Source organism: Mesocricetus auratus, unplaced genomic scaffold (assembly GCF_017639785.1).
Source record: "Mesocricetus auratus isolate SY011 unplaced genomic scaffold, BCM_Maur_2.0 Super-Scaffold_4256, whole genome shotgun sequence".
NCBI lineage: Eukaryota > Metazoa > Chordata > Mammalia > Rodentia > Cricetidae > Mesocricetus > Mesocricetus auratus.
In genome coordinates, this window is record NW_024429182.1 from 57648241 (window position 1) to 57663643 (window position 15403).

Sequence of the window (15403 nt, forward strand, 5' to 3'; positions counted from 1 at the left end):
AGCATCAATCAGGCTCCAGAAGCAGCTCTGTTTGCTCGAGAAGTCTTGAAAGGGTAAGTATCACAGTTCAGCATGAGATTCTTGGAGGTCAGCATCCCAAACACACAGCAATAAAAATAAAATCAGACAGCCATTCATTCTTCTTAGATGAGGGGCTGGGGCAGGGGCAAGGAAACTGCTGCTGCCATCAAATAGGACAGACAAGAAGAGCCAGTCTCACAACTCATGGGGGCAGAAACCTCTGGGAATCCAGATAGGGTAGGAAAACCTAAACTGCAATGGAGAAGCTGCTTAGCTCAATGAAGATGTTTCTAGAGAGGTTCAGGAGAGATGCTCAGAGGCTAGGACCTCTTACTGCTCTTGCAGAGGACTCACATTTGGTTCCCAGCACCTTCACTAGGTGTCTCGTGGAAACCTGTAAGTCCAGTTCCCAATTTTCCAATACTCTGGCCTCCCTGAGCACCTGCACGTCCATGTACACACTTGTGCACATGTTCATATGCATATACACATATTTGCATGTAAATTAAAAATAATAAAAATCTTTAAAAAGCAAACATCCAAGTCCTCACAATAAATATCAGAGGACATCATGTCCCTCCAGGTGACTAAGAATTTGCCACTTTGGCACACTTTGGGACAGTAAAGAGCTGGTGGCTTCTATATTCTCCAGAGGATTTGGGAGAGAAGATGAGGAACTCAGGCTTGGATTTCCCAGCCCTGGGTCTGCATAAGAACACTCTGTGCATTGCTGTGATGCCTGTGATGAGAGAATTTATGAGTTCAAGGGCTATTTGCACTACACGGCAAATCCCACATAAATGAGAGAAAGAGAGAGGTATACAGGCAGATGGAGAGAGAGAGAGAGAGAGAGAGAGAGAGAGAGAGAGAGAGAGAGAGAACTCAGTTGATTTCTATGACTAGATTCTAGTGGTCAAAATGCTTAGAATAAGTGACTGTGCGTACTCCACCTTAAATAGGATCTCTTTATTAACCCTCTTTCCCCACAAAGGCTCAGGGAAAATCTTGGAAGAAGAGATGGAACAAATGTAAGAGCTGGTAGGTGGGGAGGAGTGCTGTGAAGTGCTGTTGTCTGGGTATGGCATGGCTATCACGCTCCTATCACACTCACACAGCAGCTGTGACTACCTTGACACCCCCCGCATGGGTGGAGGAGGGGCAACGATGGCTACTGGGAGGAGAGTCATTGTACTTGGGTGTATGGGCACTAGCAGGTTTTCCGTGCATCAGCAGATTGCCCCACACCCATTCACAGGAGGGCAGCACTCATTGGACTTAGTGGGTTGTGTAATTTTAAAAAACACATTGGGGCTGCAGAGCTGACCTGGCTGTTAACACCACTGGCTGCTCTTTCAGAGGACAAGGGTTTAGTTCCCAGCACCTACATGGTGGTTCACAATTGTCTATAACTCCAGTTCCCAGGGGATCTGATGCCTTCTTCTGACCTCTGAAGGCACCAGGCATGCATGTGGTACACAAACATACATTGAGTCAAAACACTTATACATATAAAACATTTACATTTTTTTAGCTGGGCGTAATGACACATACCTTCAATCCTACCACTAAGGAGGCAGAAGCAGTTAGATTTCTATGACTTTGAGGCCAGCCTGGTCAACATAGAGAGCTCCAGGCCAACCAGGTCTACATTGTAAGACCCTGTCTCAAAAAATGTTAGTAGGGGTATATGTTTGAGGAGCATGGGGAGAGGATGGGAAAGAGAGACATGGGAAACGGATATAACCGTATTTCTTGTAAACATTCATGAAATTATCAAAATCCAAAAAAAATTTTTTTCAAGACAAGGGTCCTCTGTGCAGCCTTGGCTGTCCTAGAACTCGCCCTGTTGACCAAGCTGGTCTCTAACTCAGGGGTCCATCTGCTTCTGCCTCTCAAATGCTGGGATTAAAGCATGTGCCACCACCTCCCCGATAAAGTTTCACACCAGTAATATTTCTGAGAGTCTAACCTGCAGGCAGCTGAATACTTCCCACATTGAATCTGGACTTTGTAGGGTTTCTGCTGTTAAAAATAGGGCCTTACATATAAAGTGTTCCCCCACCCGGGAAATAGCATGGGGAACCTGGGAAGATTTCAACAACACCCTTCTCTGACTTGTTTCCCCTGGCCACTCCTCCACTGCCACCCTGTGGCTGTGACCACTTATTGCAGGATACTTGTAACACTGAAGATGTGTTGCTGTTTTACCTCACCTGCCTCAGACACCTTCTGATTGGTTTAATAAAGAGATGAATGGCCAATAGCTAGGCAGAGAGGATAGATGGGACTTCTAGGCAGAGAAGGAACTCTTGGGAAGAATCGAGAGGCAGGGAATTCACCAGCAACATTCAGACTCTGAGGAAGTCAGATGTACAGTATGGAGGAAAGGTAACAAGCCATGTGGCAGAATGTAGACTAATATAAACAGGTTAATTTGAGTTATGAGAGCTACTTGGGAACAAGTCTAAGCCAAGGCCAAGCTTTCACACCTAATAAGAAGTCTCTATATCATTATTCGGGAGCTGGAGGTCCAAAGAAATTCCAACTACACCCACTATCTCTTGGGCTTCTAGGCCCACAGCTCAAGTCCTACTGCGTTTAAGGTGGGCCCACAAGGAGCCTCACTACTGCTCAAAGGATTAGAGTGGGGTTTCCACCGCTCATTGGAAGTATCTGGGGAGTGAGTGGGATGCATCCGAAGGCCTGGGGTTGGCCGTGGAGAACTGCAAAATCAGATGGGGGCAAACCATCTCATCACCGTCCCTGAGAAGAAGTTTCTGGATCCAATATGGCAACTCGAAGTTAGAAGGGGCTGTGTTGGTTAGGTGCAATATGTGCAGTGAGGGAACAACAGTCCCATTGTGGCACTCTGCCCAGGAAGGAGACTGAAGCACTAGCAGATCTGTCCTATGCAAGGTTTGTCCCCCCCCCCCAGCCAGGAGTGCACAGAGCTCACCTTTCCCACCCATAGTATAGACTGATGGATGAGAGTATGGAAATGGCATTGTTGAGATGAGGGCCAGCATTACTGGGCTCTGTGAGAGCCATACCGCCACCACTCATCATCAGACCTGTGTGATTGAACCATCTCTTTTCCTGCTTCACTTCTGTCTCTGGATCCTATGCATGTGTCCTGTCTTTTTCTTGTGGCCTTATGATAGATAACCCCTCATACCATATACCTTCAGGCTCCGCAATTCCCAGAGTTAATAAACACCCTTCTCACACAGTCTGTTTTCAACACAATTCTTTTCATAGTCCTTTTACACTTATTGTCTCCACACCCCTTCTCTGTGAGGTATTTCCTTCTGTGAACCTCCTGAATTACAGAGCACACAGTGAAGACCAGATAGAAAGACAGAGAGCCCTGAGGGGACATGGGAAGGGGAAGGAGCCTGTCTCTGGAGTCTGATTGAAGCCTCATCAGCTGAGAATCAATGACCCAGACACAACTATCATTTGCTGTGAAGGCTCCTGGCATATGAACATATTCTTTTTTACATACAGATGTTTTCAAATTAGAATGTTAAAATGCCTATAAACCAGGCTTAAGGTACTGAGTACATATGACTTGAGTGTGGCTTTACCTATTTCCCAGAGAGTTTCTGAGAATCTCACAAGACTCTGCTTTTGTTTAGAAAAACAACCCAAGTTCCACACACCTTATCCGATCTCCGGTGGTCCATAATCAGCTATACCCTGTCAAGTGCACCATATGATCTCATTTCAATTCCTTCAGCAACCTTTTAAAGTTAATAACTTCAAAAGACTCTTGTATTTGGCTATGGAAAAGACGGTGAGGTGGACTCTCCCTGCAGAAGCCATGCTCTTGTATGTGTCGTATTCTCTCCCTCCTGGAATGTCTCACTTTCTATTAATCCCCATGCTTAAATTTATGCTAAAGATCTTTTTAAATAAACTTAATTCTGCTTCATACGAAATCATCCTAATTTTTTTCTTTTGTACAAAGCCAAAGACTTGGTTTTATATGAGTGGAAGCCTCTAGAGACCAAAGGGTCTTCTCGTGTGATGGTGGCAGTTCTGGGCTATGCCTTCTTGGCTGTTCAGGGAAAACAGAGCACCAGAAACTGATGCAGGGGGACACTTAACCAACTGCCATGGGTGACATGACACTACTTCCCATGTTGTGGCAGCTGATATGACCAGGTGCTTTGGTTGGGAATGGGGCCACAGTGACCTGACAGATGAAGGATGGGGAAAGGACATAACACAGACATTGCAGGGAGGGTGGCTCCCAGATCTTGAACTAGTGAAGTACCCCCTCCTCATTTCTTTTCTGTTCCTGACTGAGAAGCACCACATCCCAACTGCCCTACAGCCCTATGAATTGCAGGTTTTTCCCTGTAGAATTGTGCCCCAGAGGCTCTGGAACATTCCCAGGCCCTGCTGGCGAGTTTAGGTTGTTGCCCCACATACTGAAAGATCAAACTCACCCTATCCCAAGCCTGAGTCCCTTCATCCCCTTTTGGTGACACACTGTGGGAAATCCTTGTTTTAAAAAAAGGGGTGGGGAGCCGGGCGGTGGTGGCGCACGCCTTTAATCCCAGCACTCGGGAGGCAGAGGCAGGCGGATCTCTGTGAGTTCGAGGCTGGGCTGGACCGACAGCCTCGAAAACAATACAGAGAAACCCTGTCTCGTAAAAACAAAACAAAAACAAAAACAAAAAAAAAGGGTGGGGTAAGAGCCTAAGGAATGACACCTGAGGTTGTCCTCTGGCCTCTTATACACACGCACACAAGTGAAGATGCACACACATACACACCCCTTCTCATACACGCCTCTACACACACACATCATACACATATATACACTTACACACGTGTACACATACTTCAGGAAGCTGTGTTAAAAGCAATACTGAATTATGCTGTAGTCAAAAGCCTGGTGCAGTTCCACTGGGGAGAAGCAGTCAGTTGCCCGACCTGCTCTGGGAAGAGCTGGGGCAACTTCCAGAGGTGCAGTACATGGAGAGGAGTGCACAGCCATGGACTAGGCATGGGGAAGGCCGATGCCGCCCAAGACTGGAGGCTGCAGAGCATGCCAGAGCATGCCAGGGACTCATAATCCATGCATAGCTCCCACACCAGGGCAGTGCTGAGGATAACCTCACTGGACTAGGAAGTAGAGTGGGTACCAGGACTGGAAACATAGATGGCCCTGGAAAATAGATCAACACAATGAGATATTCTTGTTTTTTTTTAATGGGACCATTTTTGGTCTAATATTCTATTGTTATCTAAGCTAAGTTTTCATTCATAACATTGAAACATTAAAATTAAATAATGGGATAACTTTCACAAAAGAGATCTGGGAGAGATGCCTTGATCCATCATGACACATGATCAAATATGACCAGCTTTAAAAACAACAAGTAGCACAGTCAACACCCCACCACCACTTAAGACAGGAAAAAGTAACTTGGGGAAGGAGCTAAATTTAGAAACATAGGGCAGTGTATGCTGGATTGGAACTAACAGGGTCTCATGGCTCTAGAAACCAAACAAACACCAGCTTCAGTGAAAGGACACAAACAAAAGCCAGGAAGTGACCCTGTACAGCCTCACACTTGACCTGGGCAGATATATAAAAGCCCCAGGCTCAGGAGGCTCCATACCTACACACCTCCCTCTCCATCAGACCTACTTTGACCTACTCCATCCTCAACCCAACACCAGAACCATGAGCTGCTGTGGCTGTTCCGGAGGCTGTGGCTCCAGCTGTGGGGGCTGTGGCTCCAGCTGTGGGGGCTGTGGCTCCAGCTGCTGCAAGCCTGTGTGCTGCTGTGTGCCTGCCTGTTCCTGCTCCAGCTGTGGGGGCTGCAAGGGAGGCTGTGGCTCCTGTGGAGGCTGCAAGGGAGGCTGTGGCTCCTGTGGGGGCTGCAAGGGAGGCTGTGGCTCCTGTGGGGGCTGCAAGGGAGGCTGTGGCTCCTGTGGGGGCTGCAAGGGAGGCTGTGGCTCCTGTGGGGGCTGCCAGTCTAGTTGCTGTCAATCCAGCTGCTGCAAGCCCTGTTGCTCTTCAGGTTGTGGGTCATGTTGCTGTCAGTCCAGCTGTTGCAAGCCCTGCTGTTGTCAGTCCAGCTGCTGCAAGCCCTGCTGTTGTCAGTCCAGCTGCTGCAAGCCCTGCTGCTCTTCAGGTTGTGGGTCATCTTGCTGTCAGTCCAGCTGTTGCAAGCCCTGCTGTTGTCAGTCCAGCTGTTGCAAGCCCTGCTGCTGTCAGTCCAGCTGTTGCAAGCCCTGCTGCTGTCAGTCCAGCTGCTGTAAGCCCTGCTGCTGTCAGTCCAGTTGTTGTGGTCCAGTGTGCTGCCAGTGCAAGATCTGAGTGGCTGACCACAGACTCAAAGAGACTCTAGCACATCCTGGATCATGTGCAAGCACCCATCAATCCATGACAAAACCTCACCTCCTATTTCTAAACTAATTCCTCTGAGAAAGGAGGGCTACACTGCAGGGCATGACTATGGATCCCAGATTCTGAAGACCAGCTCTTGCCTGTCACTCCATTCTCAAATCCCATGACTCATTTGCTTTGGGCAAAATGCCCGTCTCCACCTCCACACATAGCATAAGATTTAACTGAGCCTGTTCAATCCCCAGGCTAATCACTGGTACCCTCACACAACTGTTACCCCTCCTGTCATCCCTGTACCTGGTCTGTGCTTATCTGCCAGACTGAATCACTCTCACAAATGAATGAACGAACAAACAAACAAATAAATCTTAACTCTCATCTTAAAATCCATGTTTAAAATGTCTTTTACTAAGTCATGACTCCGTTTTGAGAAGTCTACACTCACATTTTCATGTGTGTGTGTGTGTGTGTGTGTGTGTGTTAAATCTTTATGTGTACATGTGTGTGTGTGATTGAAGGTACATGTGCCATATCAGGTGCGTAGTGGTCAGAGGACAGCCTCAGGTGTTGGTCCGTATCGTCCTCCTTATTTGGCACAGGATCACTTGTTTGTGTGTGTCAGGCTGGATGGCCCCATAAGGTTTTGGGGATCCTCATGCTTCCACCTCACTTCTTGCCATAGGAACAACTTGGATCACACACAGATTCTCGCTGCCATATCTGGCTTTACGTGGGTCCGGAGAATCAAACTTAGATTCTCATCCTTGCACAGCAAGCGCTCTGCCCACTGAGCTTCCCCCCTGGCCTATGGATGTAGTTCCTTTCCCTAAGTGCCTTCTTTCTATTTGTAATAAACGCCTGAGTCTTATTCATACTGGCTAGTACTAAAATTCTTTTCTGCTTTGAAATTAAAAGAAAATCCTGGGTTTGCCTGAGCCAAGTTCCCTAAAGGATTAAAGGAACTCAGCTTGGACTGAACAGGGTGATAGTATGAACCACTGACCCCTCGACCACCCCAACAGCCCTCAGCACAAATACAGCACCAACTAGTGAGAACAAAAGGACAGGAAAGAGGCCTTGCTGACCCAGCCCAAGTATCTCTTATCTTCTGTCTCTTTCTCATTCCACACTGACCCCAAATTTTCTTTTTAGTCTTTTATTTTTTTTCATCTCTTTCTTGTCTCTTAAGAGCTCTTTCTCATATGCTTTCCTTTTTAAAATCTGGCTCTTTTTTTTCTTTTTCCATTTCCCATACTTCCCTTTTATCCCATTTAAGTAATTTAATATTAGTTTACCTTTATTAAATTTATATCTCTCAGTGTATTCTATATGTGTTTACTGTTAACTGCATTTTTTGTTGTTGTTTTTTTCCAGACAGGGTTTCTCTGTATTGCTTTGGAGCCTGTCCTGGAACTCCCTCTGTAGACCAGGCTGGTCTTGAACTCACAGAGATCTGCCTGGCTCTGCCTCCCGAGTGCTGGGATTAAATGTGTGCACCACCATCGCTTGGCTAACTGCATTTTTTGTTTTGTTTGTTTTGTTTTGTCTTTTGAGACAGGGTTTCTCCATGTACCCTTGGCTGTCCTGGAATTCTCTCTGTAGACCAGGTTGGCTTTGAACTCACAGGGATCCACCTGCCTCTACCTCCTTAGTGCTGGGATCAAAGGTGTGTGCCACCACCGTCTGACTCTGTTAACTGCATTTTGCTGTATTCATACATATGGCTTGACTTGATGGTGTAGCTGTAGCTTGTTTTCTCTCCTGAATGGTGTTGGAGATTGAACCCTCAAGAGAATGCTGACTAATAGCACCCTTGTTTAAAAGTGGAAGAGGGACTGGAGAGATGACTTGGTGGTTAAGAGCATCGGCTGCTCTTCCAGGGGACATGGGTTCAAGTCTCAGCACCCACATGAGGTCCACAACCATCTCTAACTCAATTCTCAGCAGAGTCAAAGGCCTCTTCTGTCCCCATGCACCAGACACACCATGGTGCACATCCATATATGCACTCAAACCACCCATCCTCTTTAAAACAAATAATACAATAAAATTAAGTGGTAAAAGTGTCCGTCTCCACAGATGCACAAATATCAACACAGAAACACAAAGCAGAAGACCACAGTGACTCTTTTCGAAGTTCATAACCCTTCAGAAACTGGATCCAATGATACCAAAGTGGACAGAGGTGTCCTGGTTAGTTTTATGTCAACTTCATTCATGCTAGAGTCATTGAAAAGGAGGAAACTTGAATTGAGAAAATGCCTCCATAAGACCCAGCATTTACTTAATTAGTAATGGATGAGGGAGGGCCCAACCATTATTCAGCAAGGTGTGGCACTGAGTCAAATTAGCATATGTCTGCTTCCATTTTGCCTATATCCTACACTGAGCACACTCCAGATCTCAGCACTGCCTGCAGGAGTGTCAGCCCATCTCCTAAACCCACCGCCCCCCCCTTCTTGGCTCAGGGCCAGCTGCTTCAGTGTCCTTGCGGCCGCTCACATGTGCTGGCCCAGGACCTTTACACTTCCTGTTCCAGTAGACCCCTTCCTGCTAGGTCAGATGCCCTCTCCTCAGCTGACCTCTCCCCAGAACCTGATGGTTTTCTCACCGGGTCACAGCAGGCAGGTCTCACCCGTGTGGTAATTTCCTTGTTGTCAATCTGCCTTTGGCAGCTCCCCCAGTGAGTTAGCTGCTCAAGAGGTTGTGAGGGAAACTGAGGACGGTGCTTTCCTGGCAGAGGGGATGGCAAATGCAAGGGCCCTTCCTAGTTAGCCTGCGTTGGAGACTGGCTCGCACCACACACAGCTGCTGGACCAGAGTCATCAGCAATGCTATGCCTCTTGAGCCTCAGTACCTGCCCTAACATGGTCTGAGAACTGACCAGTCTTTTCTGGAAAACATGGGGTCATGGGAGAGGGCAGTGAGGCTGTGCCCTAGGAGGCAGACAGTCATCTGAGGAGGTCAGGTGTGGTTGTAGTGTTCACTTTGGTCATCAGTGTAGTAATCTCTATGGTGTATGGTGTCAGCTGTAATGTTCACTTTGATAGTAAGTCATAGTAGTCATTGTGGTGGTCAGTTACAGTGTTTTTCACCGTGAAAGTCAGCCATAGCCGTTGCTGGGCTGGTCATTAAGGCGGTCAGTTGCAGTGACCACTACGATGGTCAGTCATAGTGGTCACCATGGTGGGCAGTTTTCGTGTTCATTGTAATGGTCAGCTGTGGTGGTCATTTTGATGGTCAGCTGTGATGGCCAGCTGTGCTGGTTGTTGTGATGAACAGCAGTGGCCAGATGTTGTGTTCACTGTGTTAGCAATTGGAGTGGTCACCCTGGTAACCAGTTGCAGTGATCAGGTATAGTATGTGATTTCAATGATAATGGCCGCTATAGGCTCATATGTTTGGATGCTTGCTCTCCGGTTGATAGGACTCAGAGGTGTGGTCTCGCTAGGGAAGAAGGTTCACTGGGGATGGGCTCTGAGGTTTCAAATGTCCACTTCAGGCCCAGCGTCTCTCTTTCTCTCTGCCTCATGCCTGCAGGTCAGATGTGAGCTCTCAGCTACAGCCCTGGTGCCATACCTGCCTGCCTTCATGCGCCCTGCCGTGATGATCAGAGACTCGCCCTCTGAAACTGTACGTGAGCTACCCATTAAACGCCTTTTCCTATCAGCTGCTTTGGTTGTGATGTTGTATGACAGCAACCGTAAAGTAACTGAGACAGTAGATAAAAGGATGATATAATGACAGGCAGGCAATGGATGGACAGGTGGATAGATTCTGGATAGATGGACAGGCAGGTAGATAGGCAGATGGATAAACAGACGAGCAGAACAACCAGTTTTCCTTTTCTGTTTTAGACAGGGTCTCACTATGTAGCCCTGAAACTATGTAGGCCAGACTGGCCTGGAACTCAGAGATCCACCTACCTCAGCCTCCCAAGTGCTGCTGGGGTTAAAGGAGCACAACCACACCAGCCGCCAGTGCTTCTGGAGCACTTCTGAGTTGGTGTTCCTATTGCCTCACTTAATTTTAATAGATGGTGGCAATGATGTTCATTTTGCAAATGGAGAAACTGAGACTCAGAGAGGAAAAAAACCTGACTCCCTGTCCCCAAATCAGGAGGTAGTAGAGCCAGGATTAAATCCAAGGTGACTAGTAATTTAATTAGTCATTTAAGATAATGACTAATAAGACTTCTTTACTGCCACACAGGGAGAAGCAAGAACAGGCAGTTTGGAGTCTGGGTTTCTGCTTCTGTGATGAAACACCATGACCAAAAGCAAGTTGGGGAGGAAAGGGTTTATTTGACTTACCATTGAGGGAAGTCAGGACAAGAACTCAAACAGGGCAGGATCCTGGAGACAGGAGCTGATGCAGAGGCCATAGAGGATGCTGCTTACTGGCTTGTACCCCATGGCTTGCTCAGCCTGCTTTCTTATAGACCAGCAGCCTAGGACAGAACCACCCACAATGGGCTGGGCCTTCGCTCACCAATCACTAATTAAGAAACTTCCCTACATCTGGATCTTATGGAGGCATTTTCTCATTTGAGGTTCTTCCTTTCACATAACTGCAGCTTGTGGCAAGCTGACATTAAAACTAGCCAGCACAACTGACCCCTTGTCAGCTTGGCCCACAAACGCATTACTGTTAGGCCATAAACTTTCCATTCTTGTTCTTCCCCAAGATCACACACTAACATCAACATAAACATTCCAAATTTTAAAAGTCCCACAGTTTTAAAAAACTCGGTCTCTTAAAAATAGCCAGTCTCTCTTAAAATCCAAAGCCATTTAAAATTCAAAGGCTCTCAATTGTGGGCTCTTGTAAAATAAAAAATAAATTAAATACTTTTTCACATCAAGAGAGTAGAACCAGGGCACGGTCACAATCTGAACCAAGCAAAACCAAACTCCAACAGCATAAATTCCTCAATGCCCAATGTCTGGGATTCACTCACACTCTCCCGAGCTTCTCCACCTAGATCTTTTTTTACATTTTTAATTTATTTTTACCTGGGCACACACATTCCCACACATTTGTCTTTATGTGTATCACATGCAAGCTCAGGTCCAAGGAGGTCAGAAGAGGACGTCAGATCCCCTGGAACTGGGATTACAGACTGCTATGAACCCCCAGCCTGTGGGGTCTGGGAATCGAATCCAGGTCCTCTTGATCAGCAGTCAGTGTTCTTAAGCCCTAAGACAATCCTCCGGCCCCAAAACTAGAATTTTAAATGGCAATACACCCTTTTAAGACCACCCTTTTAAAACTCCAACCAATCATGCTAAAGGAGAAAGTAAAATGACCCTGTTCCTCTCAATATAAAACAGGTACCTTTAGATGTGTCACTTAAATCTGTGATCAAGTGGACAAAAAATATAGTAGGAGAAAACTATGATGGGTGGAATTTGGACCATTCAATAAAATAATATCGTTTTCTAGATTTGCTGGTGTTCCCACTGTCAATCTCTTCCAATCCCTATTTTTTGTGATTTCTTTTATTACTCTAATTATTAAGTGTGCCATAGGCACATCTTTCTGAGTTGAGAAATAGCCTCCAAAATCCCAGAAATGCAGATTTCAAAAAGAAAGTGCCTAATCTGGAGATGAGTCTACTTAAACTATTTACTCAAAGTGACATGTGGCGTAGCGCCCCCTGGTGGCGAACCACACAAAACCCCAGGTGACCAGAGACTTAAACCCTGAGACCTTTGGATAAGTCCCTCCATCCTCTGTGACACAGGTAACTTGCACTCACTACTCTAGACTGCTAAAATAGTCACCAGACATGCGGTGAAACAGGTCTTCAAAACCGTCAGGTACCAATTGCTGGAGTCCACAGCTGTACCCAGGGACTAGCACATGATGGAAAGTTCTAGAACTCCTGTACTGACAGTTTCCATGGAGAGCCACAGTGGTCAGTCAGGTAATAAATTCCCAGTGGTGACTATGAATGGTGGATATGCCCAGACTCTCCTCAGTTGCTGGGATTCCACACATCAGCCATCCCTCCCTCCCTCCCTCCCTCCCTCCCTCCCTTCCTTCTGTCTTTCCTTTTTTTTCTGAGACAGTGGTTCTCCATATCTTCTCCCAGTTTCCTCCTGGAGACAGTTATGTGATAAACCAGATGGCAAGGAAATATTCTTCCAGCTTGGAACCTTCCAGAAGGTTCATCCAAGGAGCAGCTTCCGGCATTGCCTTCTTCCTCACCCACAGCCTGAGATGGTGGATGTCAGGGAACTGAGGACGGCCAGTGCCCGCACTCACTAAGCCTTTCCCTGCTGCAGTCCCCTGCCTGTTGATACCTCCTTGTGGAATATCTAATCAGATTCATAGACCCATCTTTTCAAAGACTTTTTCCTGGTCAGCCTCACCAAGTGTTTCTACACTTACACATCCACGTGCATGTACACATATGCACACATGTGCACAAGCATGTGCGCGCGCACACACACACACACACACACACACACACACACACACACCACTGGTGTTCAGGACTGCAGTGGGCCTTGCAGGCTCAGGCCCCAAACAGCCTCAGATTTTGGAGCAGAACCACAGACAGCAATGTTGGTGCTAGAGTAGGGAGAAGGTTTGTTTTTCCTGACCTTACTACTGGGGTGGATGTGTAAGGAGTGGCATCTTTGATGTTCAGTCACCCAGTCCCTTCTAGTTTGGACTAATTATTCCTGACGAGGAGTTATTCTAAACAGTGCCAGCCGGTTTAGTTTGCTCACTGATCTCGTCCCTCCTACCGTGCTGAGCTGACCTAGAACACTCACCCAGACTGCCCCTGGACATGACCATGAGCTCTGCAGCACCAAGAAGGTGTGCCTAGGATAGTGCCAAATCTACTGTGTGGGAGGGCCGGTAGCTGCTCTTGGTCTTCCCTGACCAAGGCAGACACGGGCATCATCATCTGCCTGCTGAATTTCATTATGTATTCATGGAGTCTGACTCCGAGGTTCTTCACCATCCATAGCCAGGCAGGATCTTCACAGTGGGAACAGAGCTCCACCCAGATAGAAAAGGGGCCAGGCTCCAACCAATGGCACCCAAGGAGTCCCTGCAGAAGCTGCAGAGCTGTATCCGAGGAGGATACAGGTCACCGGACAGACCTGCACCTGAGACCCAGTCAACACAAAACAATCTCATAGTAAGTGAGGAATGAGCAGTCAGGAGGAAGGAGGAAACAGAGCCACAGCCAGGGAAGGACACAACAACAGGGAAGTGACCATGTGCAGCCTCACAGACACCCCTAGGCAGGGATATAAAGGCCCCAGACCCAGGAGGCTCCACACCTGCACATTCCCTCTACATCTCTCCTCTGACCTACTCCATCCTCAACCCAACACCAGAACCATGAGCTGCTGTGGCTGTTCCGGAGGCTGTGGCTCCAGCTGTGGGGGCTGTGGCTCCAGCTGCTGCAAGCCTGTGTGCTGCTGCAAGCCTGTGTGCTGCTGTGTGCCTGCCTGTTCCTGCTCCAGCTGTGGAGGCTGCAAGGGAGGCTGTGGTTCCTGTGGGGGCTGCAAGGGAGGCTGTGGCTCCTGTGGGGGCTGCAAGGGAGGCTGTGGCTCCTGTGGGGGCTGCAAGGGAGGCTGTGGCTCCTGTGGAGGCTGCAAGGGAGGCTGTGGCTCCTGTGGAGGCTGCAAGGGAGGCTGTGGCTCCTGTGGGGGCTGCAAGGGAGGCTGTGGCTCCTGTGGCTCCTGTGGTTCCTGTGGAGGCTGTGGCTCCTGTGGGGGCTGCAAGGGAGGCTGTGGTTCCTGTGGAGGCTGCAAGGGAGGCTGTGGCTCCTGTGGCTCCTGTGGAGGCTGCAAGGGAGGCTGTGGCTCCTGTGGGGGCTGTGGCTCCTGTGGGGGCTGCAAGTCCAGCTGCTGTCAGTCCAGCTGCTGCAAGCCCTGCTGCTGTCAATCTAGCTGCTGCAAGCCCTGCTGCTGTCAGTCCAGCTGCTGCAAGCCCTGCTGCTCTTCAGGCTGTGGGTCCTCCTGCTGCCAGTCCAGTTGTTGCAAGCCCTGCTGCTGTCAGTCCAGCTGCTGCAAGCCCTGCTGCTCTTCAGGCTGTGGGTCATCTTGCTGTCAGTCCAGCTGCTGCAAGCCCTGCTGCTCTTCAGGCTGTGGATCTTCCTGCTGTCAATCCAGCTGCTGCAAGCCCTGCTGCTGTGTCCCTGTGTGCTGTCAGTGCAAGATCTGATGTACTGGTCACAGGCTTCATTTGGTTTCCCTCAACCACAACTAGGGAGGCTTCAGGCTTCATTGTTCCATGACCACTTCATGATCCTGTGGTCCTCTGACCTTCTCTTCCGCAGGACCACAAGCCACCCATCTGTTTCATTCCCCTGGAGGAAGTACACATTCCAACCCTTGGTCATATCCCTGCTCTATGCTAGTCTCTACTTCTGCTCTGGTCTACCTCTTCAACATTTCTTACGGACATAACTACATTCCTGTGATCTGCACAAAAATATCAGGGAGAACAAGCCCCTGCCCTCACCCAGACCTACTCTTTCTGCGTCTCTGACTGCCAGCTCTGCCCTGTTGGACTTCCTTCCTGGGGCAGTGAGGGAGGTTCCCATCCTTGCTTGTTAAAATCGAATTAAATCCCAATTTAATAAAAAGCTCTTTGTTCACTACAGACAGTTCTGACCATGGCATGTGTTCTAGTTTCTTTTCTGTTACTGCGATAAACACTCTGACCAAAAGGAACGTAGGGAAGGATTGGTTTGGCTTACACTTCCAGGTCACAGACCATCATTAAAGGAAGTGCAGGAACTCAAGCAGGAGCTTGAAGCAGAAACCATGGAGGAAGGCTGCTTGTTGACTTGCTCTTGGGACCATGCTCACTACCTTCCCTAGACAGGCCAGGACAGCCTGCCTAAGGAATGGTGCTGCCTACAATGACATGGCCCCTCCTACATCAATTAATAATCAGGACAATTCCCCACAGAAATGCCCTCAGGCCAATCTCATCTGGGCAACCCTTCAACTGAGACTCCCTTCTCAGGGGACTTTA

The 15403-nt window shown here is 48.1% G+C and overlaps 1 protein-coding gene across 1 annotated transcript; it reads left to right on the top strand.

Annotated features, from left to right (window-relative positions):
- Nucleotides 1-13756: 13756 nt before the first annotated feature.
- On the top strand, nt 13757-14829 carry LOC121133935 (keratin-associated protein 5-2-like). Its single transcript, XM_040731181.1, has 3 exons — nt 13757-14270; nt 14390-14585; nt 14700-14829. The coding sequence occupies exons 1-3, from the start codon at nt 13757-13759 to the stop codon at nt 14827-14829; spliced, it is 840 nt and encodes a 279-aa protein (XP_040587115.1).
- The last annotated feature ends 574 nt before the right edge of the window (nt 14830-15403 follow it).

What these genes read in the sequence shown, in the direction of transcription:
- LOC121133935 (XM_040731181.1), top strand. Translation starts at nt 13,757, where the DNA reads ATGAGCTGCTGTGGCTGTTCCGGAGGCTGTGGCTCCAGCTGTGGGGGC. An exon ending in GGGCTGCAAGTCCAGCTGCT is followed by an intron (nt 14,271 to 14,389) that starts GTCAGTCCAGCT and finishes TCCTGCTGCCAG; the next exon opens with TCCAGTTGTTGCAAGCCCTG. An exon ending in CTGTCAGTGCAAGATCTGAT is followed by an intron (nt 14,586 to 14,699) that starts GTACTGGTCACA and finishes TCTCTTCCGCAG; the next exon opens with GACCACAAGCCACCCATCTG.